The sequence below is a fragment of the Terrapene carolina genome, unplaced genomic scaffold, assembly GCF_002925995.2.
Source record: "Terrapene carolina triunguis isolate 2854851 unplaced genomic scaffold, T_m_triunguis-2.0 Scaffold192, whole genome shotgun sequence".
NCBI lineage: Eukaryota > Metazoa > Chordata > Testudines > Emydidae > Terrapene > Terrapene triunguis.
The window spans coordinates 22,093,186-22,116,506 of NW_020664543.1; the positions used below are offsets into that span (position 1 = coordinate 22,093,186).

The window sequence follows — 23,321 nt, forward strand, 5'->3', positions numbered from 1 at the left end:
GTGTTAGATCTGCTGATCTAGGGCACGGACTCTCGCCTGGTTTTTAGTCTGATTCCAATCAGTCCTGGAGTGAAACACAACCCAGCCTATCTGCCATCTCTCTCTTCACTGCCTGGCTGGCTCCAGTGGTGTTTTAGCCCCAGACAAACGGCCTCTTCTGTTGACAAAAGTGGGTCAGACTACACTTTGAAACTGTCTCCCAATAATAAAACCAGGTAAAACAATGAGCGTTCTCTACCTCTGATCTCTCTTCCAGACCCAATACTTGGTAGTTCAAAGTTCTGTATTTATTTTCCAGAGCCTGCAATGTAAAGAAATATTATCTGGTCTGGCAGTGTTACAGGGCGGTAGGGATTTTATATCTGATCTGGATCCTTAGTAAGAGATAAATTATTATTAGTGTTCATTATCTGTACTCTGGTCTCTCTTCAGAGCCTGGTCATGGACCAGGTCCCCACTGAGCTCGGTGCTCTACAAACACAATAAAAACAGTCCACGTTCTGTGCAGTTTATTCGAAGGGGAACTCCTGGGTTTTTCTGCCAAATGTTGCACAGACAAGAACCCAGAGAAGTCTGGGCTAGTGCATAAGGCATTGGACTGAGACGTAGTTAATAGAGCTGGGTTCCCTTCCGGGCTCTACCCATCTCCCTAACCTTGGGGAGTCCCTCTGCCGTCTCTGTACCTCACTTTCCCACCTGTCAAATGGGGATCAGGCCACACCAAAGGTCTCTGATGCAGTGATGTCTGCCAGGATCTGCTGAGAGCCTGAACTGCCCCCTCAGTGGTGTGGGGAGTTAACCCAGATGCCCCATGATGCTCATTTGAATGGCAGCATTGTTAACTATTTCATTGCATGTAAGGAAGAAGAGGGAGGGTTACAGATCTGCATGGTCTCCTTTGGTGCCACTAGTGGGTGGTGTTTGGGAGATACAACCACTTCTTGTCGCCCCACCCCATTCATGGAACTGAAAACCAGAGGGGGAGAGCCAAGCCCTGGGGGTATTTGAGCTTCGCCAAAGGCAAGTCCTTTGAGCCCAGTGGGCCATACCACTACCACCCGCTCTCCCAGGCAGCCAGCCTCTCTGCCCCAGAGCAACAAAGGCCAAGTCTGCTCTGTTGGTGGGTGTGGGACCAACAGCTTCCTCCCTGACACTAATGGCTGCTGATCCATCCTCTGCTGCAGGCTCAGGCAGACATTGTTGCATTGGTTACACTCAGGTTGCATTTTTGAGCTTTCCTTCGCAATGATGAAGGCCACAAACATTTTACTTTAACGAAAGCTGCAATTGCCATCCTCACATCTGGGAGCCAGGGCTCTGGGCCCATGCCTCCATTGTGCCTAGGCCTCAATTCAGCCTCACAGGGCGGGGGAGTGTGAATCTGAACCCCATGGAGGGTGAGCTGAGCCTGCACAGACATACTGTGAACATCTGCGCCATCTGCTGCCAGTGAGGTTTCACTTTGGCCTGTCAAGAGGGCAGAGCTTGGCAGCGTACCCCTGCTTATCTTTCTCCCCAATTCGAGCTGGAATGGGGATCAAACCTCTCCCTTGCCTCATAGGGTGGCTGTGAGGATAAACAAATTGAAGACTACGACACCCCAACCACAGGGGCCATGCTGGCATAGGGTGACCAGATGAGGGAAACAAAATATCGGGACACATGGGGGGAGGGTGTGCAAAAAAAAAAAAAAAACTGAGTCAGTCCCGCCGGTGGAGCAAAAAAAAAATCTGCTGCCGGCAGCTATCGGGACGTCTGGTCACCCTATGCGGGCAGACAGATTTCCTTCTGTTTCCAGGACTAACTAACATTGGCAGTACAGCCATGAAAAATGGGTGAACATTTGGCTGGAAGTTGATGGCGCTGAGCATCTTGGGAGGACGCTGCTTTCCTGCAAAACAGCTGAGCCGAAAAAAGATTCCCTGCCCCAGATCACTGTGTGTGGTAAGATTGGACGTGGAGCCGTCCCCCTCACAGACTCCCCTGGAGCGGCCCTGATTTATGCCGTCTGGGATCTGCTCCATCTTTTCTTGCTGCAGCCTGCTCCAGCCCCTTCGCCATGCTGCGGCTGTTCTGAGCCTTCCCTGTTGCTTCCCTCCCCTGTGCTGGCCCTGGCCCCCACACCAGAGATAGCTCAGTGGTTTGGCTCCCTGGGCCATGGAGAAACCTCATTCACCCTCTCCTTCTGGCAGCTCAGCACTCCCCTTCCAGGCTAGCCAAAGGCTGCAGCTAACGCTGTCCACTCCCCCTACTGCTCTGCCCACTGGCACCTGCCCTCCTCTGGGTTCCTGTCTCTTTCCATATCACATTCAGCCTCTTGCAAGCCTCCTTCCCCCTCTGCTTTCCTTTCCCGTCCTCCCATCCCTGCCACTGCCTGTCTCTTTAGCCATCTTAGTCCTGCCTCCATGTGTGACTCAGCCTTTGCTCACCCTTCCTCCTAATCTTGCAACACCCTCCCGATTCCAGGGCATCAAGACAACCCTCTTTCCCTCCCCCAGTCTGCCCCTGCCCTCTGCTCCCACGCTGACCTACAGGAAAGAGTGGTAAGACAAGGACACAGTGAACCCCTGGGGCCGTCTTTCCCCTGGAAGTGGTGTCGTGCTGTCCCCATGGTTTCTGCTCTGTTCACTGCAGTGCTGTGTGGATAAGCTTGGAGCAAGGACCCTGTCTCCTTACCTGTCTCTAAGGTGTCACACACAATCATGGTGCTATACAAATCCTAGCGACGCCATCCGGCCGGGGGCAGTGCTGCATGGCAGTGACCTAGCTCCTACTGCTGCAAACGCTGGCTCCTTGATCTGCTCTGCACAGCATCCCGTGCACACTGGCTGGGTTCTCCCCGGACTCCCTGCTGCGTGGATGCATATGGTGGCTTCTTGTTGTCAGGATGCTATACCACAGGCCCAGGAGACCAGGGCTTGCTCCCACCTGCATAAAGAGGAACCACCAACACAGTTGTTCCTCCAGCTCCTCCTTCTGGCACCTTTTCAGCTGCATGGCCTAGCGAGTCCCAAAGTCCAGGACTGCAGGGGTCCGTCCAATCCCTCCCCACATGATAGCACAAGTAACTCCACCAGACCAATGTTACCCGTCTCCTGCAGGAGGAAGACGAGGGTTCTAGGTTCCATTCCTGGCTCTTCCAGCCTCTTGGGGGAATCGTTTCAGCTCGGTGTGCCTCAGTTTCCCCATATGTGGAATGAACTGTGAGCTCTGTTAGTGTGGGGGGGAGGGTGGAAGGTGCTAAACAAAGTGGCTCTGCTAACTCTGGCTAGCTGTGGTAGAGGAGGAGTCTTTGAACCTGAGCCGGCTCCCAGGCTTCTAAAAGAATCAAACAGGGCTTGCCAGAGCAGGGATCCGTAAAGACCAGTATCCTGGCTCTGATCATGTTTGGCTTTAATCGCTTGGGGCCTCAGTTCCCCATGTGCAACATGGCGATGATAGCCCTGCCCTGCTCCCTGGCGTGTATTGAATGTTTGTGAAGCTCTCAGGCCCTGCAGGGGTGTCCCAGAGCAGCCTGAGAGGCAGTGACTAGCCTGGCTTCAGAGCAGGGTTTGGATGGCAGGTATAAGTAATGCCGGCCCATGCACTGGAGCAGGACAAAAAGAAATGTTGGAAAGCTGCCATATTCAGCGAGCCCCAGGCATCCTGTGCCCCGAATGAGGCAGGGGTCCTGTGGGAAAAACAGCATATAACACACACACACACACTGCAGGACCGGAGCTCAGTGAGCGCTGTACATGTATCACAGGCAGGTAACCAATGGCTAGTTAATCCCCATATAATTACAATTAAACCCATTTGTCCATCTGAGCCCGTAATTCTGCTGGTGAGACGCAGGCTCCTCCAGCCGCTCTCCCATGCTGTTCTTGGGTGTTTCCCACGATCATGGGCCGAGATCAGCCACACCCTGAGCACTGCATGACCAGCTGTGGGCCGGAGCAGTGCCTGGGCTGCTGCCCACAACCCTCCAATCTCAGCCGTGCCCCACGCGTCCATGGGCCCCAATTCCTTTCCATTCACGAGCTCACGGCGTCCAGCTTCACCTTCCCAGGCAGTGGCCACACGCGCTCTGGAAAGGGGGAGAGGGGAAAGAGACCATCAGAACACCAGCGAGAAGCTGGAGATTCGATTGGGGAACTGTTGCTGGCTTCATTTTTCGTGCATGGAAAAGGAGGGCTGGTCGAGTGGCGGAGGCCCTGGACTGGGACACAGGAGAGCTAGCCTCAGTTCCCGGCTCTGCCAGGACCCCTGGGTGCGTCACGTAGGCACGGATCCCCAAAGGGCACCTATCTCCAACTGAAATCAATGGGAGCATGGTGCCGAAATCCCGCTCTGTGCCTCGGCTGCCCGTTTGCCCAGGAGAGAGAACAGCCCTGCCCTGCCCAGGGCCGGCTCTACTGTTTTTGCCGCCCCAAGCAGCGTGCCGAATTGCCGCCCCGGACAGCGGGGGCAGTCCGTGTGCCGTTAGGGCGGCACGCGCGTTTCCGCCGCGGCGGCAATTCGGCAGCAGCTTCAGCCAGAAGACAGAAGCTGCTGCCGAATTGCCACTGCGGGCAGCTGAACATAGAAGCCGCCGCCGAATTGCCACCACCGCAGAAACGTGTGTGCCGCCCTAACGGCACACAGACTGCCCCCGCCGTCCGCAGCGGCAATTCGGCGCGCTGCTTAGGGGCAAAAACACACAGACTGCCGCCCCTTGCAGATTGCCGCCCCAAGCACCTGCTTGGAAGGCTGGTGCCTGCCCTGGCCCTGCCTCACACTCCTTAGTGTCTGCAAGGGCCTCAGGCACCAGGTGAGGGGAGCCACGGAAGAACCTCGCTGGACGCAATTCTCCGCCGCTCTCAGGCATGGTGGAGATTAGGAACAAGGCAATCCTAGTAAGGAACAGGAGAGCCGATTGCAGGGATCGAAGGCTCTGCTTGGTTTCCATTAAAGGGGGTGGGGGATGGCTGGCCACTCTGCCCACACAACGGGAGCAGCATGGCCAGGAGCAAATCACCCCACGTGCCATCCCCTCTTGTCTCCTCCTGGTTCAGAGGCGTTGCCTCTAGGCAAGGGCCCCTGGGGCCCTGGCCAATTTGGGGGCCCCCAGGTCTGGGGGGCCCAAATGTTCTTTGTGCCCAGTGCTCTGGTAAATCTTAATCCACCTCCGCCTCTAGGGACAAGCGGGAGATTCAGGCTCCGTGGCCCAGTCGGCCCTTGGCCTCTGCTGATACTGCAACCCAGGGCTATTGTACTGGAGCTATTCATGCGCTGGGGATGGGGCAGAGATCCCTGGCCCATCGCACCCACCAGACGGCAGCAGCTTGCCCCATGCCTGAGCCAAAGGGATGGCTCTGGGGCAGACGCCCTCTCGGCTGGTCTCCGTTGGTGTCTCCTGACTCTGGCGGTTTGGTTTGGAGGCTGAAGAGTTTCAGGAGCCCCATGCCTGAGTCCTAAACCTAGTTGCTCACTGGACTCCGTGAACCCAAGGCACCAGAACCAGAGCTTTCCGGGTGGCTCCGGCTGCAGCCATTCACCTGCATTTCTAGGGTGCTGTGCTCCGTTTGGAGGGCAGCGTGGACGTTCCCCCGCTTCCCATCCAGCTCTGCCCCTCCCTGGCTGAGAAGCGACGGGCTGGCCCTGCCCGCTTGCTGTGGTCAGTGCAAACATATGCAGCTTTGTCCCGGCAGCACAGAGAGGAGGCTGGGAAACGAAGCCAGACTTCAGGGAGGAGGGCACAAACACCCCTCTCCCAAGCCATGGGTAGGCTGGGGGCTGCTGGAGCCATGGGGACAGGACAGGGCCTGAGGATGCACTTGGGGCTCTCCCTTGACTCCAGTGTGTCTTGGATTAGGCCCTTAATCTGTATAAACCATGGTGGGTTGCAGCTGCCCTCTCGCTAATGGGCTGGCAGGAGAGTCTGGTTGTGAGAGCCAGGGACAGGGCTCAGGGACCTGGGTTCTCCCCACCCCCCACCCCACCCCACCGTGGCACTGGTTCTGTGGGGGACCTGGGCAAGTGAGTTACCTGCTTTGTGCCTCAGTTTCCCCATTGCTACAATGGGGGTGACAGAGAGGCTTGATTAGTGTTTGTAATATGCTCTGGAAATAGGCGTGGAAGGGTTGAGTGCACCGCTCAGTGTCGGTAATTGCTGATTTCTTCCTTCACCCCCAGGCCACGATTCTCTCGTTTATAGGGCGGTAGCGCCTAGGCCCTGCCCAGTGGGCCAGGTGCTGCACACACACACAGTAAGAGACAATTCTCTGCCCCAACAAGCTTAATGGAGTTAGGTGCTCGCCCTTGTGGCAATCCAGTGGAATCTCAGTGCCTAAGGTCCATGGGCTCATTTGAAAACCATGAAATCTAGCAAGGGGTTAGTAGTTCGGGTGAAGAATTCACTATCCCGTGAGTTTTGCACTGAAATGTTTAAGAAACTGATCTTCTGGAACACAAGTCAGGAACGATAGCCATATTCCTGCTTCCCACCTTCTGCAGCTGTTCCTGACCACGTCAATCACAATTAGGATGGGCAGGATTTCTTTTTCATTTCTTGCTGGTGCAAAAAAGGTAATTACACAAACTTGGAACTAGCTGTTGAGATTAGCTGCTTGCAACTCGCTAAATAACACCAGACTCTGTAAAGTAGAATTGCTGCATCTCAGGAGAGTAAGCAGCAGACACCGAGCTGTGGTAATGGTGCATTTCAGACATTGGTTGATACAAGAAGAAAAAACATTGGTTTTGCTTTGAGGCACATGACCGCACAGTCCCATGAACCTTTGATCACTGCAGAACTGGAGGCAGCCAGCATTTAAGCAGCCATTGGCAGGGCAGGAGATGGAATGTGTGCATGTGAAACTCTCAACTGGGTGAAATGAGCTGTTAGCGTGACCGAAAGGGCTGGGGTTCTACAGTGTTTGTTAGGCGAGGTGGGTTTTACTTCAGCCGAGGATCTACCTACAGCTACAGGGCAGGGCAGCCTGTGCCTCTGCATGAGCATGCACTGAGAAGCATCATGCAAAGCCCAACATGCATGTCCCAGTGAACAGCTTACTGTACCTTTGGGTTGCAAAGAAACTTACACAGCATACGGGTTGTCACTTCCAAACACGTGCCCTTTAAGCAAAAGGAACTAGATGTAATCACGGCTTGGACTCTGCTTTCAAGCCCACCCCTTCTAGGTTTCTCCTTGGTTATCACATGCTGGTTACGGATGCAGAAAACTTGCCTTTTTTGGAACATGAACTGCTGTGAACCTCCTCACAGCAGTGCCCCTTCAGCTTTGAGGGAACAACACTTTATTTCCCATCAGTCCCGTGCTCCTTCCCCGCTGCTCCCAAACCCAGGACCAGAACGTTTGTCTCTGAGCTATAAGCTATAAGTCCTGTGTCCAGTTCTGGTGCCCATAATTCAGGAGGGATGTTGTTAAATTGGAGAGGGCTCAGAGAAGAGCCACAAGAATGATTAAAGGATTAGAAAACCTGCCTTATAGTGAGAGACTCAAGGAGCTCGATCTAGTTAATTTAACAGAGAGAAGGTTAAGGGGTGACTTGATCACAGTCTATAAAAATCTGCAGGGGTAGCAAGTATTTAATACTGGGCTCTTCAATCCAGCAGAGAAAGGTCTGGCGCGATCCAACAGCTGGAAGTTGAAGCTAGACAAATTGAGGCTGGAAATAAGGTGTAAAGTTTTACCAGTGAAGGTAATTAACCACTGGGACAATTTACCCCGGGGCGTAGTGGATTCTCCGTCCCTGACCATGTTGAAATCCGGATTGGCTGATTGTTTCTAAAAGCTCTGCTCTAGTTCAAACAGGAATTAATTCAGGGGCGTTCTCTGACCTGCGTTATACGGGGGGTCAGACGACATAATCACGCTGGTTCCTTCTGGCCGTGGAATCTATGAAAAAACGGGCCCAGCTTCTCCTCTGCCTTCCAGAGCGTGACATAGGAACAGCATTGATGTGACAGGAACGGCTCCTGATTTACACCAGTGTAAGTGAGCAGGATCTGGCCCAATGCCCCAACCGATGGAAATGTTCCAGTCCAAACTGCACACCGGCCTCGATCCTAACAGCGCGGCCCCAGCCACACCCCAGCTGCCCAGACGCCCCAATGACGGTGAGCGGCGGCCCCTCTCCCGCTGAAGAGCTGGGCCCATTATGCATCAGCTTCCTCCTTTCCTCCCTTATGCGGGAGGTACAAAACCCATCCCCCAGCCAGTCAGACTCTGTGCATTTCTGCATAGGGGACAATGTCCCTGTACTCTCTCCGGGTGCCCCAGGGCACTGGCCAAGTTACCGCCCTAGTCGCCGGGCATGCTTGACTCACCCTGGACAAAGGAGGGCTGCAGCAGTGCCCGTGAATGGGAAAGGCACAGAACCGGGCGTGGGAGGCGTTATTTAGCAGAGGAAAGGGGCGGGCGGGAATGAATCTGAGGCAAGGCCGATTTACGCTGAACAGCAGAGAAAGTTTCCTAGCTATTACGCCCCTGTGGAGCAGCCTCCTCTGGGCGGGGTGGATTGTCCAGGCCGGCCCCGGCACTGGACGACAGAACGCTGGAAGGGCCTGGCCAGTGGCTGGGGATCGGAGGCACTTGAGCAATACAAATACTAACACTCCTGCCCGGGGTGAGGAGAGGCCTTCTTGGGCCTCGTTACCAGCTCTCCCTGGCAGATCTGAGCTCCGTTCTGCCTGTACACGCAGCACTCCCCAGGGGAGAGCCCACGGCTCAGGCATGCCCTTGGCTGCTGTTCTCCCAAGCAGCTGCCTCGGGAACGGGCTCTCTCCGGGATCAAGCAGCAGAGTCTGCATGCGGGGTGTGATCATGCCTGGGTCCCCGCGCCAGCGCCCACTGAAGCCTTCGCGCTTGACCCCCTCTCGTGGAAGCATCAGGAAACACATCGGAGGGAGGGACTCGGGAAGCTCCAACTCATCAGCTGGTGCCAGAGAGCTGCTGCCCAAAATGCAGCGAGGTGAGTTGCCCAGCACCCCTCGCCCTGCTGTGCTGCACAGACACGTGGTGAGAGACAGATCCCGCCCTGGCCAGCTTACGAGCTAGCTCTGTGCCGCTGATCCGCCTGCCCAGAAGAAATCCCAGCTCCATCCCTGGGCTCGGCGCATCAGCTCGTGCAGCGCTTTGGGTTTGCACTATGGCAGTGAGCGGCCAGGCTGCGTGTGGTGTCATCTCCGTTTAGCACCGGTGGAAGGTGCAAGCTCAGCAGGCCTGGAGCCCAAGAGGCTAATTCCTGCTTGCATTGGCCCGCTCTGGAGCCAATGGCAAGTAGCTGCAAAGCATCCCCAAGGCTCCCCTGGCACACGGCATACCTCTAGCTTAGCAGCGGGGGTGCTGAGCCAGTATAGCCTATAGGAGCCCCCAGCCCCACGTGGCATGTGCAGGCAGGAGCGGGCATGGCCAGGGTGGTCCTCTGCCCCAAATATCTCCTAGGGTGGGGATGGGCATGGCAGAGCCTCAAAGGCGAAGGGCATTTCAGTGCCCAGTTCCTACTTGCAGCTTTGACCAGTTCCCTGTGGTAGTGCAATGGCCCAAAATAGAGCAGCCCTCGCCGCTGCTCTATCCCGCACCAGGGACCGAACCAACTGAGGAGGCACAAGTTCCCGCCTTACAGTCCCTGCGCCAGGCTGGGAGCTGGGACAGAGAGGAATCCCGGCAAGTCCCAGCCCAGGCAGCGGCTGCGCAGCCCTCAGCCCCCGCTGCCCTGCGATGGCTTGGACCCTGCAGCCCAGGAGGAAGGAAAGCTGCTCTGTCACCTGGCGGGGAGTGGGCAACAGAACTAAGACCAGCTGGCACTAAGGCCAGTAGGCCAATGCTCTGTAAAAGACACTAGCGAACTTGGGAGAGAGAAAGATCACGATGAAACCTACAGTGCAAGCAATTCTCTCTGCCCCTTGCAGTGGAAATCTGTCACTGGCCTTCAGCAGTCCCTGTCCCTGCTGCATCCAAGTGCCGAGGCAGAGATTAACAAACTCTGGAGCAGAGCTCATAGGGCTGTTTTCATCCCCACGGAGGCTGGTTTGCTGGTTCTAATTTCCCTACATCCAGGAGACATTCACAGCCACAACGCTGCTGGCGGAGAACAAGCTTTGAGCCCTTGGACACAAGTTGTGCATCCCCGCACCGTGCACACAGCCCGCAGCACGCAGGAACATACCTGAGTCCATGACGACGTTCAAGGGGGAATCGTAGGCCTGCAGGAACTGCGCAGGGCTCAGGAGCTCCTGGCACTCCAGGAGGTGGCAGATGGTGTCCTGGGGAACAATTAAGTTGGGGACCTCCTCCAGAACAGCATCAGGGAGGTTTGGGGGGCTCTGGAAATCAGAAGAGGCGAGAAAGCCCTCAGCCACTCAATGCCAGAGGAAAATCGCGCCTGCCACAGCCAGCGGGAGAACTCGACTGACCGTTCCGCCGCCCACCGAGCGTGCCCACCTGTGGTGAGCCGGGCCGCTCCTGCTCTAGACGATGGAATTGAAAGTAGCTAGACAGGTCAGCGAGGACCTATAATTCCAAAGGCAGCACCACCCTGTATGTGGGGGCATCCCAAAGATTTGGCTAGAGATGGGGTGTGACAGACCCCCCCAAGCTGCCCATCTGCATTAGGGGTCACTAGCAGTGCCTCCTGGGCCTTACCTTGGGGTATTTCAGCAGGTGCGTCCCCAGTTTCAGGAGCATCGCCAGGCACTCACCAGTGATGGTCTCAATTGGCTCCTCGCGCGAGGTGTCGTAGCCCAGGTGCCTGCTGGGCACAGCCAGCACCTTGTAGCTCCACTGCTGGAAGAGCCGGGAGGGAATGTTGTGGGACAGCACCAGGATCTTGGGCTCTAGAACAAGGGCCCTGGGACAGGCCAGGGCAGTGGATCAGGTCCCTCTCACAGCAAGAGAGGGGTCTGTCACCCCCTGGGGTTAACAGGAGGGTCGCTACCTGCCTACTGAGGCCTTGTTACATGCAAAGATGGTGCCACGCTAGCCTGGCATTGCTAAATCAGTACCACCCCCTGGTGTGGACACATTAGGCTGGTAAGAAGGTGCTCACATTAGTACAGCTCTTCCCCTGCATTTAGACTGTGCCTGGCTTTCAGCCAAAGATTTTGTTGTTTCAGCAAAAAGTGGACTTTTTGTTTTTTAACTTTTTGTCTAAATTTTCCACAGCTACAAAACCTTTTTCCAACCAGCTCTAAAGCAACACCTGGCAGCAGGTAGGAACACCTCTGTTACCCCTTTTAATCTGCAGGGGGAGACAGAGACCTCAATAAGCAAATTAACCTGGTGGCAGGTTGGTGCAGACCCTCCAATTTCCCCTTTCCCCTATAGAGGGCGCCAGAGAGTGTCTTTTCCCAGCCAGTGTCTGAGCCGTGGGGCTCCCGTCTTCCCCTCAGCTGGAAGCTGGCAGCCTCTGCCCGGAGCCATGCTTCCCACCGGGGTGCACCGTGCCACAGAGCTGTGGCTGCAGCTCCCTCTCCTGGCTGTACCCGGTAAAGCTGTACAGAGATTCAGAGATTCCAAGGCCGAACGGGACCATGGTGATGATCTAGCCTGACCTCCTGTACGACCCAGGCCAGAGAAACGCACCCCCACCCCCCAAATTCATAGAGCAGATCTTACAGGAAAACATCCACTCTTGATTTGAAAACTTGCCAGTGAGGGACAATCCACCATGGCCCTTGGTAAATTGTCCCAGTAATTACACCCCCTGTTAAAAACTGATCCCTTATTCCCAGTCTGAATTTGCCTAGCTTCAATTTCCAGTCCCTGGCTCTTGTAATATCGGATTAGTCGGCTACTGCCTCCCAGCCAATCGCAGCAGAGGTGTGTGCTTTTAGATCCCGAGGTTCCCAGGTTTGATCCCCGCATGCAGCCCAACTGCCATCGTCCTCGCTCATGTGCACGCTGGGGTTTGGTGAAAGACGCTGAACTGCGGCAGCTGAAAACCCTCCAGCCACTGGCTGGCCAGCCCTCACCTGTGCTGCTGGGGCTGCATGTCTCGCAGGTCCCTCAGGATGGAGTAAAGCACCTCGCTGGAGGCCTGAAAGAAGAGCAACTGCATTAGCTGCTCACCCCCTCCCCCCCCGATCATGTCTCGACGCCCAGGGCTGCACCCCGGCGGGTGGGATGGAGGCTCCGGGCGCACTGGCGAGGGTGTGTGGCCCCGGCTGGTGCGGGTGTGAGAGGACATGAGTGAATCTGCCCAGGCTGCTAGCCCAGCTCGGCTCCAAGATGCCAGCCACAGCTGCCAGGCGTGGGGGCAGGAGGAATTCAGCACAGTGAGCTGCTAAAAGGGGGATGGGCATGGGGCGCTCAGATTCTGGCGTGGGGGAGTCAGGCCTGCGGTTCTTACATGTGGGGTGGGTGAGCTAGGTTTGAGGTCCTTAGATTATGGGGTTAGGCGGCAAGGCTGGGGGATGGGCCCGCACATTGTGGGATTGAGAGAGGGGAGGGATAGACCCTTAGATTCTGGTGTTGGGGTGAGGCCTGGGATGGGGAATGGGTCCTTTGATTAGGGGACTAGAGGGGATATGGGGCAAGGCTGGGGTGGGGGATGGGCCCTTAGATCTGGGGCTGGGGAGGATGGGGGTCTGGGGCGGGGACAAGGTTTTGCAGTGGTTTTGCAGTGAGGTTTGGGGGATTCTAGCTCTCGCTTCCCACCTTCCACAGCTGTTCTCTGTCCTGTTGCTACACACACACACACACCAGCCAGGCTGAGTGTAGGGTGACTGGTTTGGAGGGAGGGATGGGGAGACAGGGTGCAGGGTGTTTCACATAGGGTGACGTGGGGTGAGGTGGGGAGGAACGGGACTGGGGAGCAGAGCTGGATGCAGCCTGCGAAGGACAATCCTAAGCCGTCTCGCAACCCCTCCAGGGCTCCCCCGGTTTCCGATCCCTTTCTTTGATGTTCCCATCCATCCGGGGGCCAGCCGGCCCCACGCCTGCCATGCCCCATACCTCCAGGGTGTGCACCACGTAGGTGGGGTAGAGCAGCAGGAGGCCCGTGACCCCCTCGCCCTGGTAGTAGCGCTGCAGACTCAGGAAGAGGCGGTGCCAGTACCCTGTGGAGAACCCAGAGCCCACACAGTGTTTGCTGGCTGATGCCACCTGCCCCATCCTGCCCCCGGGCTAGTGCGGCCCCGGGCTCCTGCAGCTGCCTGCTTCTCCAGGCTGCAGGATCCCTCCTGCCCTTGCCCCCCGCCCAGTGCACTGTAAAGGGGTGGGGGAAGGGACCCCTGTGCGGCATGGCCCCAGGGCCCTGCCCCACTCAGAGCACCCATGGCATAGCAGCCTCTAGCAGTCAGAATGGGAACTCCTGAGCTGCCTGGGGCTGGTTGCAAACCAGTATCATGCATGTTGGTATCTCCGTGTTCCTCCGGGAGGCTGCATGTCGCCCTCCCTCACTGGGGACCTGGGATCGGCTCGCCCAGTGATGGGGGCCAGAGCCCCACCAGCCTGCACAGCAGCATCCATGTCTGCAGCGTGGCCCAAGCCATCCTTCCCTGGATCCCTGAGCGTCCAGCCTGGGCTCTCCATGCACACTGCCCTCTGGCAGGGCCGGAGTGAGGCAGGGGCGTGATGGGCCTGAGCCCAGGGCCCTCCCCCTGCCCCCATGGGCTGACATTAGACTCCCACTTGGCCTTTAAAAGAGAAATGATCATTTTTCTAGCCCACAAATGTGACCTGTGTCCCATGCATCTCAATGGGGTGCTAACTCTGACACCTGCTGCTCTGGGGGATCCCATCCCAGCAACAGCACCCCAGCAGATAACTCTGCACATGGGGAGCCCTCACTGCTGTCACTCCACCATGGCTGTGCTGGGGTGGGGGTGGGGGGTCATACACAGAAGGGTGGGTAGGAGGCCATGTCTTCCCTTCTCTGGCACAGCTTCCCAACCCTGTGGAGAAAGCGAGTGGTGCTCTGGGGAAGGCGCCAGCCCAGCCGCTGGCTCACATGACGGTGTCTCAAACACAGCATGTCACCTAGCCATTTGGTCGTAGGCAGCGCTGGCCAGACACTGCAATGCGGCGTGTGGTCGGGAGCTAGTGTGCACATGGCCCTTGTTCCATTTCAGGCCCCTCTGCCCTCCACTGATGTGTCTATTGAAGAAACAAGCTGAGGCGCTTACCTGCTAAATCCCGTTTGTCGGCCAGCTCCGGGGAGATCTTAGCCAGAAATACCAGCCTGTGCAGAAGCGATTTCTAGAGGGGAAGAGAGAGGCCAGCTGTAATTCAGGCCCTGTAAAGGAAGGTTGCTGCCAGCGCCAGGCAGAAGAGGAGGCACTGAGACGGAAGAAAGGAGAAATGAGAAGGGGACAGGAAATACCATGCCCTTGGGAGGGCTCCGGTGCTGCGTCCAGCGGGGGATGGACTTTGTGCCGCCCGGCTGGTTCTTAATGTTACAAATGAGCCGTCCTAGGCTGGTGTGTTAGAGCCACGTGTGGCTGTTGGACTGGCACATGTATTGTAAATGTCATGGGTGCTTGCGCTTGGGGATATGTAGTATCAGGGGATGGGATAGCTCAGTGGTTTGAGCATTGGCCTGCTAAACCCAGGGTTGTGAGTTCAATCCTTGAGGGGGCCATTTAGGGATCTGGGGCAAAAATCTAGGGATTGGGCCTGCTTTGAGCAGGGGGTTGGACTAGATGACTTCCTGAGGTCCCTTCCAACCCTGATATTCTATGATTCTATAACTCAGGGAGCTAGGACGTCCCTTCTGGTCCTAACGCTGCCCACTGTGTGCCCCTCTTCTCTGGGACACGCCCAACCAGTGCAATGGGACAGGATGGGCAGGTGAGCACATGGCCCTGGATTGGCTTTGCAGTATCATGGGGAAGGATCTTCTAAATGAATTGACGTCCCATGGCCTAGCTCCCAAATGGGCCTCTCCCCTAAGGCAAGGAGATCTTGGTCAGTTTCACAGGACCCGTGCCAGCTCCTCAGCGAGCATCCAAAGCATTGGGCTCCCAGTGCAGGATCCCCATGGAAATCATATGGGAGCTCCTACGATAGCTTGGAATGTGTCCAGAATGCTACCACTGCAGACAACAAATGTGTCCCCCTCCATGGCATCTCACCAGGCAGGCTGGGGGATCAGCACATGCCTTCCATCCCAGGAGGCAGTGCCCCAGGTCAGGCTGGGGTACCCGGGCGGGGGGGCCGCTGGCACTGTGGGAAGGAATGTTGCCCTGTTCCTCTCCTGTGAGATCTCCATCTCAGAGGGATCAAGTGGGCTAGCGCCTTTCCCCAGCACTCAACTCGTGCAGGAGGAACCCGGGCAACGGGCACGCAGCACTGCATCAGTGTGAATTTCCCCAGCAGAGAACAGAGGCACCATATGCTGAACCGCACCTTTGTCTGTGTGCATAGGGATGTACGGCTAGGATCCTTGAGTTTGATTTGCTCTATAACTAATCCATGAGGATCCTCAGGTCCAGGTTCCTGGTGGGAGCTGTGAGGCACTCAGCAGCATCTGACAAAACTGGCCATTCCGCCTGTGTCTGCCAAGAGCAGAGCATTCGCAACAAAACCACCACTGAGGGCTTCTGCTGACATTTCTGGCAAGCGCCTTCTCCTGGGGAAGGAGGCAGGAATGGAAAGGTCCTGGGGAGCATTCGGAGCCTGGGGAAGCTCGTGGCTGGACGCGCCTGTCTCAGAACATTAAAGTTCCCCCGTCAGGGGAAGGTGACTTGGCGGTGAAGAGGGTTGAAGATAAATTTCAGTTGATTCCTTTTTGGAATGGCTGAATAGAAACAGAGATGCTGTGAGCTGAACGAGAATACAGGTTTCAGAGTAGCAGCCGTGTTAGTCTGTATCCGCAAGAAGAACAGGAGTACTTGTGGCACCTTAGAGACTAACAAATTTATGCATCCGAAGAAGTGGGTTGTAGCCCACGAAAGCTTATGCTCTGATAAATTTGTTAGTCTCTAAGGTGCCACAAGTACTCCTGTTCTTCTGAACGAGAATAGTGCTCTTTGCATTACAGTGGTGCTTAGAGACCCTGACCAAGGGCAGGGTCCCCTAGTGCAAGGCGCTGCATATACCCATAGTGAGAGACACCCTCTTCCCCAGCAAGTTTACAGTCTAACCACACAAGCAGACCCAGGAAGTGGCGTTATTCCTGTTCTACAGATGGGGAACTGAAGCACAGAGCGATTAAGGTGCTCAACAATGACTCAGGGATTGAGCCACTGAACAGGAGCTGACCCCAGATGTGTCTGTTCCCCAGTCAGCTCTGAAAATCTCAACCTAAGTAACGTGCCAAAGGGCCACACGGGGAGTCAATGGCAGAGCCAGGAGCTGGACCCAGATGCCCCATGTCCCAGTCCAGCAGCAGCCCTTAGTTAGTGACTTTCTGCCCAAGAGAGCTGATCTCACACATGCTGTGCTGGATTGTTGCCTTGATAAGATGTAGCAGCAGGCAGTTAGTGATGATGGACTAACGGATTTCCTGTCCAACGCTTTCTTGTCCTGTGCACCCCTTGTTTTACCCGGACCGCACTGCGCAGTTGCTTTGCACTGGGGAAGTGAGAAAGTCCCTTTTGGAATGGTTGACGGTGATTTGATTTGCCATCTCGCCCTTGGAAATGGCCAGGTTACCCTAAAGAGGGTTGTGATTTCTCTACCTATTTAAAGGGCTGTAAAACTGAAGCTTTCCTGAGCTACCAAACATTTTCTGCACCCTTTGGGAGGCGACAGAAACGCAGTATGAACTGGGAAAGGGGATTTGAAAGAGGCTTGTTTGGATGCCAGTCAGAAAGCTCCCAGAGCTACTATCCAGGCAGCCCTAATGTGGCCACAAATAACCTGCTATTTGCAGAGGCCAGGTTCTGCTGTTACGCCTCTGCCCCTTACTCCCTGAGTAGCTCATAGTCTTCAGTGCAACTACTATGGAGTATGAGGAAGAGCGGCAGAAGCTGGGCTGTACAGAAGTTACAGACTCTAGGAGCTAGAGCTGAAAGGAGCTGCAGGGTTTGGGGCCTGAAAGATTCTAAGTTTCTAGACACAGATTCTCCCGCTAAAATCAAAGGACGCAGGAGCCTAAATACTTTTGTGGATCTGGACATGACTGAGTGGAGAAACTCCAAAGCACAGTTGACATAGCAATGCTGCCCAAGTCAGGGGCTCGGTGACAGCATGGGCCTCCCCTCCCCCAGTTACAGCAGGGTGAAAGGAGCAGTGCTGATGGGCTCTAACCATGTCCCTGTGCATAGATTGAAATGCTCTAGGACAGGGGTCGGCAACCTTTCAGAAGTGGTGTGCCGGGTCTTCATTTATTCACTCTCATTTAAGGTTTTGCGTGCCAGTAATACATTTTAACGTTTTTAGAAGGTCTCTTTCTATAAGTCTATAATATATAACTAAACTATTGTGGTATGTCAAGTAAATAAGGTTTTTAAAATGTTTAAGAAGCTTCATTTAAAATTAAATTAAAATGCAGAGCCCCCCGGACCGGTGGCCAGGACCCGGGCAGTGTGAGTGCCACTGAAAATCAGCTCGCGTGCCGCCTTTGGCATGCGTGCCATAGGTTGCCTACCCCTGTTCCGGGATCTGCAGCCTGCAGAAGCTCTGAGGTCTAACACACTCCTGTGCAGCATAGGAAGCCCCCCAGCCCTCCGTCGCTGGCAAGCTCAGCCTGCCCCACATGTGCCAGTAAAAGGAAGATCAAAGCCCTGATGTGGGGCGTTTACTGAGACCACATCGCACCAACCTCCCCACAGCTGTGTGGGCCGTCTCCCAACCTAGCTCTGCCCGTATTCCAGTCCATCCCCACACCGTGCGCTGGAGACTCAGGAGACACTGACCGTATCCTCCTTGGCAGGGGGGGCTCGCCTGCTGAGCATGTGCTGAAGGAGATTTGTCCGGACCTTCTTCTGTGGCGACTCCTTCGGTTTCGTCTGCCCCGCTTTCTCCCGACCAGCCATGCCCCCCCTCGCGCCCGTCCTCTGGCTGCACAGAAAAAGCACTAACGGCCCTCAAGCCAAATCCAGAATTGCTGCTTGGCCTCTTAGAAAGCAGCTCTTGCTGCCTGGAGGTCACAGTGCAGAGAGACGCGGGCGCTGACCAAGTACCACAGCCTGGAGTCCGTCACACTGGCTGGGAGCAAGGCAAGACTTTGGCCAGGCAGCAGCTGCGAGTTGACAAAAGGGTTTCGGTGTCTTAGCAGCAGAGCCCAGGCCCTTACCGTTTATCCCTTTTGTCTGCATTGTTTGCTGGCATTTTCCATTGGCGCGTTAGCTGGCAGGGGGCAGCGGTTGCTCAGGCAACACGTGGCATGTAGAGATCCATTCTTTCCTGAAGCCTTTGAGAGGTTCTGGGACGCCGAGGGCTTTGTGACAGCTGGGCTGTTAGCTGAGCCTCCCTTCGGGTAAGGAGCAGGGCACAGCAGGAGGTATGGCCACACCTAGCTCTGTTCCCTAGCAGGTGTTTTTACTGCTGCCTCTTGAGCACCAGGCTTTAATTTGCAGGTGAAGGCCGGGGGGCTGAGCAGTGGAGATCCCCCAGCCTGGGCAGCACGGGTGAGTGACAGGAGCTAGACCTGGCTCCTCATTTAGCTCAGTTTCCCCACTTTGCAGATTTCCCTTTCAGGTGGCCGGCTCAGGAGTTAGAAGGGCTGGGGAGTTGGGGTGGGTTAGGGGAAGGCAGGGTCCCCGCCTTTGGGGCTGCCTGCGTGGGTCAGTATGACATTGAGCTCCCGCGGAGTCAAACCGCAGGACGTCAGCGTGCGCCAGGGAACGCTGAGCGTGCGGCAGCAGGGCCCACGCGGGCAGGCTGCAGCGCTGGAGGACCATGCCCCAGCTTGCTGTGCACCAAGTGCTCATGCAGGCCTGCCGAGCGGGGCTGTACCATGGCCTCTGTGGATCCGGGCCAGAAGGGGCCGGGTGCCAGGCACCGGGTGCTGCGTTGTGTTCCAGACCCCACAAGCCATGCAACGTGGCCTATCTCACTCCCTTTGCTGCAAAGCTCATGGGGTCCCTCAGGCTGCAGCACGGTCCCTAAAGGGGAGACGCTTTGTCCCTGCAGCCCTCGGCCCTGTCCCCCAGGCTCTTGGCATCCAAGTGTTTCCTCACAGAGGGCCCCCCCCCCCACGATAGGAGCTCTGCACGGATCCCCACGGGAGGCTTCCTCCAAAGTCTTCACTCCGGGGCGGGGTTTGACCCTTCCACTGCCAGGAAAGAAGCCAAGGGTTTGGCCCATCCGCTGCCCAATGGTGCCTCCTGGGCCAGGGCTGCACTGACAGGGATTCCCCTGCCATGGGCTGCCTCAGCACAGTGGAGTAGCCCAGGGTAACCCGAGTCTGTCCATTCCACGGCTGGGGAATGTGGAGTTTTGCTGAGGGCAGTTTAACCGCCTGTCTTTTTACCACGACACCACTGCCCCAGCACCCCGTCCCGCTGAAGGAAGGGGCGGGCTGGAAAGTTAATGTAGCCACTGCTTGCCAAGGGGGATGCATTTCTAGCACAGGCTCCCCCACCCCTCCAGAGCCCTGCACCCAACCTCGGCAAGCTCAGGCTGGGAGGGAAAGGACGGGGGACAGAGAGAACTCCCAGCGGGGGGATCCTGAGGAGACACTGGCCGTGGACGCAGGAGATAGTTAATACTTAGTACAGAGAGTATGGGGGGAGCTAGGCCTGGAGGTGAGCCCAAGCGTTGGCCGGTATGTGGCCTGTTTGGCCCCTGGCCCAGAAGGCACAAGGCCTGGCTGATGGGCAGAGCGGTGGAATTTGCTGGGTCTGATTGCATTGATTTCTTTGATGCTGCCCGCCAGCACAGCCCATGGAAAGCCCTTTGCAAACTGCCCTGCCCCTTCAGTGACCCCATTGTCTTGCCCTCAAACACGCAGGCCTGGCCTGGCCCTCTGCTGTCCCATGTTCAGGGGTGCGTTGTGACCCCTTTCTCCCAGTGTTCCTCGGTGGCCATTTCCCATCTCTCCCCACCAGCCCACTCTCCTGCTGAAAGGCCCCCTGCCTCATAAGAGCAGCCATGCCAGGTCAGACCAGTGGTCCAGCTAGCTCAGTATCCTGTCTTCTGACAGTAGCCAATGCCAGATGCTTCAGAGCTAATGACCAGAACAGGGCAATTATCGAGTGATCCATCCCATTATCCAGTCCCAGCTTCTGGCAGTCAGAGGTTTAGAGCCACCCAGAGCATGGGATTGGGTCCCTGACCATCCTGGCTAATAGCCATTGCTGGACTTATCCTCCAGGAACTTATCTAGTTCTTTTTTGAACCCTGTTATAGTCTTGGCCTTCATAACATCCCTTGGCAATGAGTTCCACAGGTTGGCTGTGTGTTGTGTGAAGAAATACTTCCTTTTGTTTGTTTTAAACTTGCTGACTATTAATGTCATTAGATGATCCTGATTCTTGTGTTATGTGAAGGAGTAAATAACACTTCCTTATTTACTTTCTCCCTGCCAGCAGCCTTCTTTCAGCTACTGCAAGCTGGTTGGATCCCCCATTTAAAGCACATGGGCACTGCTCCTAGATCAGCCTGTACTCCTGGCTGGGCATGACCCATGTTGCTTTCCCCCTTCCCTCAGTCTCTGGCCCCTTTGCTGCCACCCTATGAAAAGCTTATTGTCAGTTTGTGGGGTGATGATGTCACAAGGTAAGTCAACCAATCATCACCCTTCCCTCTCCCTATTGGACTGTGATGTGATGTCAGAGGTGAGTCGACCAATCACCCATTCCTCTGCCTGCCCCCTTCCCACTGGAATGTGACATCAAAGGCACATCAGCCAATCACCGCCTACCTTCTCCCACTGCCATTCATTTGCATATTGTAATGTGATTGGTTAAAATGTCTTTTCCCTGAATATGTCCTGTTCTGAATTAACAGCCTAGCCTTTGATGGCCTCCTTTGAGGTGTGCAGGGCCTGGCAGCTGGCCTGCTCCCTGGCATGAGCTCAGACATGCAGCATTTGGTCACTGTCTTGGGAACATCTGGGGGACTCATGTCATTGCAATACAGGGAGTGTGTGGGTATTTCACAGCACGTGTTGCAGTCCTAGCCGCTGTTGCTCACTCTGGTTTTTCTCCCTCTACGAGGCCAGCGCAGACCTTTAATTTGGAGCCTGCAGAGACGTTTGTATCCCATAGGGCCAGTTTCCTGCTTTCCTAGGACCTGACACCACAGCCTGCCGCTGGCCTTCCATGCAGGCCAGAACCATCCCGTTTGCCTGAACGTCACACCAAACAGGCCCAGCTGGCTGTTCACGCCCCCATGCTGGGGTCCTGTGGCTGCGCTGCTGGGCCTTGGCCACACACACACAGAATGGTTTTTAAAGCAAAGCCCCCCTCCCCCCCCCCCCGCCCCCAGTCAAAGAGCCCAGTGAGTGAGAGCGGGTTGCAGCGGGATTGAACCGAGGGACAGGGATGGCTCAAACCCAGTGAAGAATGACGCCCACCCCACCCCCCCGCTACACACAAACCTTTCGGATCGCCTTCTGCTGCTCCTGCGCCAGCCCATACACTGAGAGCCTGGCCTTGAAAGTAAACTCTTCCAGCTCATACTGGACGCTCGGGGCTCGCTTTGTCCTGGATGCCATGGCTGCAAACTGCGGCTGTTGCTTAGTGACTGTGTCATGATAACAAAGGGGCCTGGGGAGCTTTGCCAAGGGCCCGCCCACTGCAGCCCGGTGGCACCACGGCGCTGCTGGTGTGCATGCCTCGCTGTTCGAAGGGGAATGCAGGGCACAGGGACCGTGGCTGTGGGGGCCTAAGCCAAAGCCCATGGCCATCCAGGGGACCCTTTCCCATGGGGAGAGGGATGGCCGGGGTGCAGTGCAGCATGTGGGTAAAAATAAATCCTGTGAGGCATTTTAGTTTAAAGGAAAAGTGTCTGTCTGATGGCCCTGTGGAGTCACCGATCCTTTGCGCAGCAGGGGCAGTGCCTGGGCAGGCTCCCCCGCCCATGTGCTGCAGCCCTGCTCACTGATAGGGTTAGATCAGGCTTCAGCGCCCGTGGGAACCTTGGCCTCTCTGCCCAGTTGGCCTGGCCCAGTGGTTAGGGAGCTAACAGGACTGGAGCAAAGCTGGGGTCAGTTTCTGGCTCCATCACTGACTGTCCCTAAGGGCTTGGGGAAGTCACTGGAATGTGTCCCCAGCCTGCATAATGGGGATCGCACTGCGCTAGCTGACAGGGCGCTGGGCGGTGACTCGCGTGGGAGGGCAGGGCGCACTCAGATGCGGCAGTAAATAGGGGCTAAGCGCCGGCGCTCGCTGCTCCACAGACAGCCTGCAGCTGGTTATGGCTTTTAGTCACGGCTGCCCTGCACTGGCCTCAAACTGCCCACCCTAGAGCTAGGTGGGGCTGAATGCCATTACCAGCCCCCTGCCCGAGGCTGCTGCGGGCCTGTCCCCACCTGAGAAGTGCAGGGTCTCAGTTGGTACCTTCCTGGCGCTCAGCGCCCTGGGCCTAGTGTATGGCATTGCTCCAGCGTGATGTTTGTGGGTGACACCACCACTCCCCGGGCCCTGTGGACTCTTCCACAGGGACCAAGCCTGTCCAGGCGGGAGCCAGAGCTTCCCAGAGACCAGCCCAAGGCTGTGGCTGGAACTGGCCCAGGAATTGGGGCCCAGCCCAAACCGCCCCACCAAGTGCCAGGCATCCCTCTCTCAATAGAGTGTAGTGTGGCCAAAGGCAACCAGCCCACCGCCCTGCCCACACACACTCCGCCAAGGGGCACAATGAGACGCAGCTTCTGCTTCTGAGGGACGCGAGCCGCTCACCCACCTGTGCCACCCACTGCCTCAGCCGGGCTGGCCGGCACACACTGGGCAGCTACTCCCCCCCCTCCCCCCGGAATTCAAAATGGGGCTAAAGTTGTCGCGACTCCCCCCCCCCCCCCCGCCCCCCCCCCCCCCTCCCACCCCCATTGCTCCCTGAGCCCCCCATCCAGCCTGCCTGCCCCCACGCCCAACCGCTCCCTGAACCCCCTCATCCGTCCCCTGCCTGCCCCCAACCCATCACTGAGTCCCACATCCATCACCTGCCTGCCCCATCCAACCCCCACATTGCTCCCGGAGACCCCATCTATGACCTGCCTGTCCCCCAACCCTGCCCCTCACTCCCTGAGCACCCCAAGCCACACCCCTATCGCTCCCTATCCATCCCCTGCCTGCCCCGTCCAACCTCCATCTCTCCCTGAGCCCCCGCATCCATCCCCTGCCTGCCCTCCAGCCCCCAAACCCCCATCACTCGGAGCCCCCCATCCATTCCCTGCCTACCCCATCTCCCTCAGCCCCCCATCCATCTCCAGCCCTCAACTCCCCATCTTGTCCTGAGCTCCCCATCCATCTCCTGCCTGCCCTCCAGCCCCCCCCCCCCCCCCCCC

General features: G+C 56.7%; 1 protein-coding gene across 1 annotated transcript; it reads right to left on the reverse strand.

The window, feature by feature from the left end:
• Window positions 1–4,016: 4,016 nt before the first annotated feature.
• LOC112119063 (testis-expressed protein 47-like) lies at window positions 4,017–21,533 on the reverse strand. The gene is made up of 7 exons (XM_026654581.1): window positions 21,417–21,533; window positions 14,113–14,185; window positions 12,941–13,044; window positions 11,959–12,023; window positions 10,631–10,835; window positions 10,155–10,311; window positions 4,017–4,069 (listed from the first exon to the last, which is right to left on the reverse strand). Exons 1-7 carry the CDS (start codon window positions 21,531–21,533, stop codon window positions 4,017–4,019), a joined length of 774 nt encoding a protein of 257 aa, XP_026510366.1.
• Between the last annotated feature and the right edge of the window lie 1,788 nt (window positions 21,534–23,321).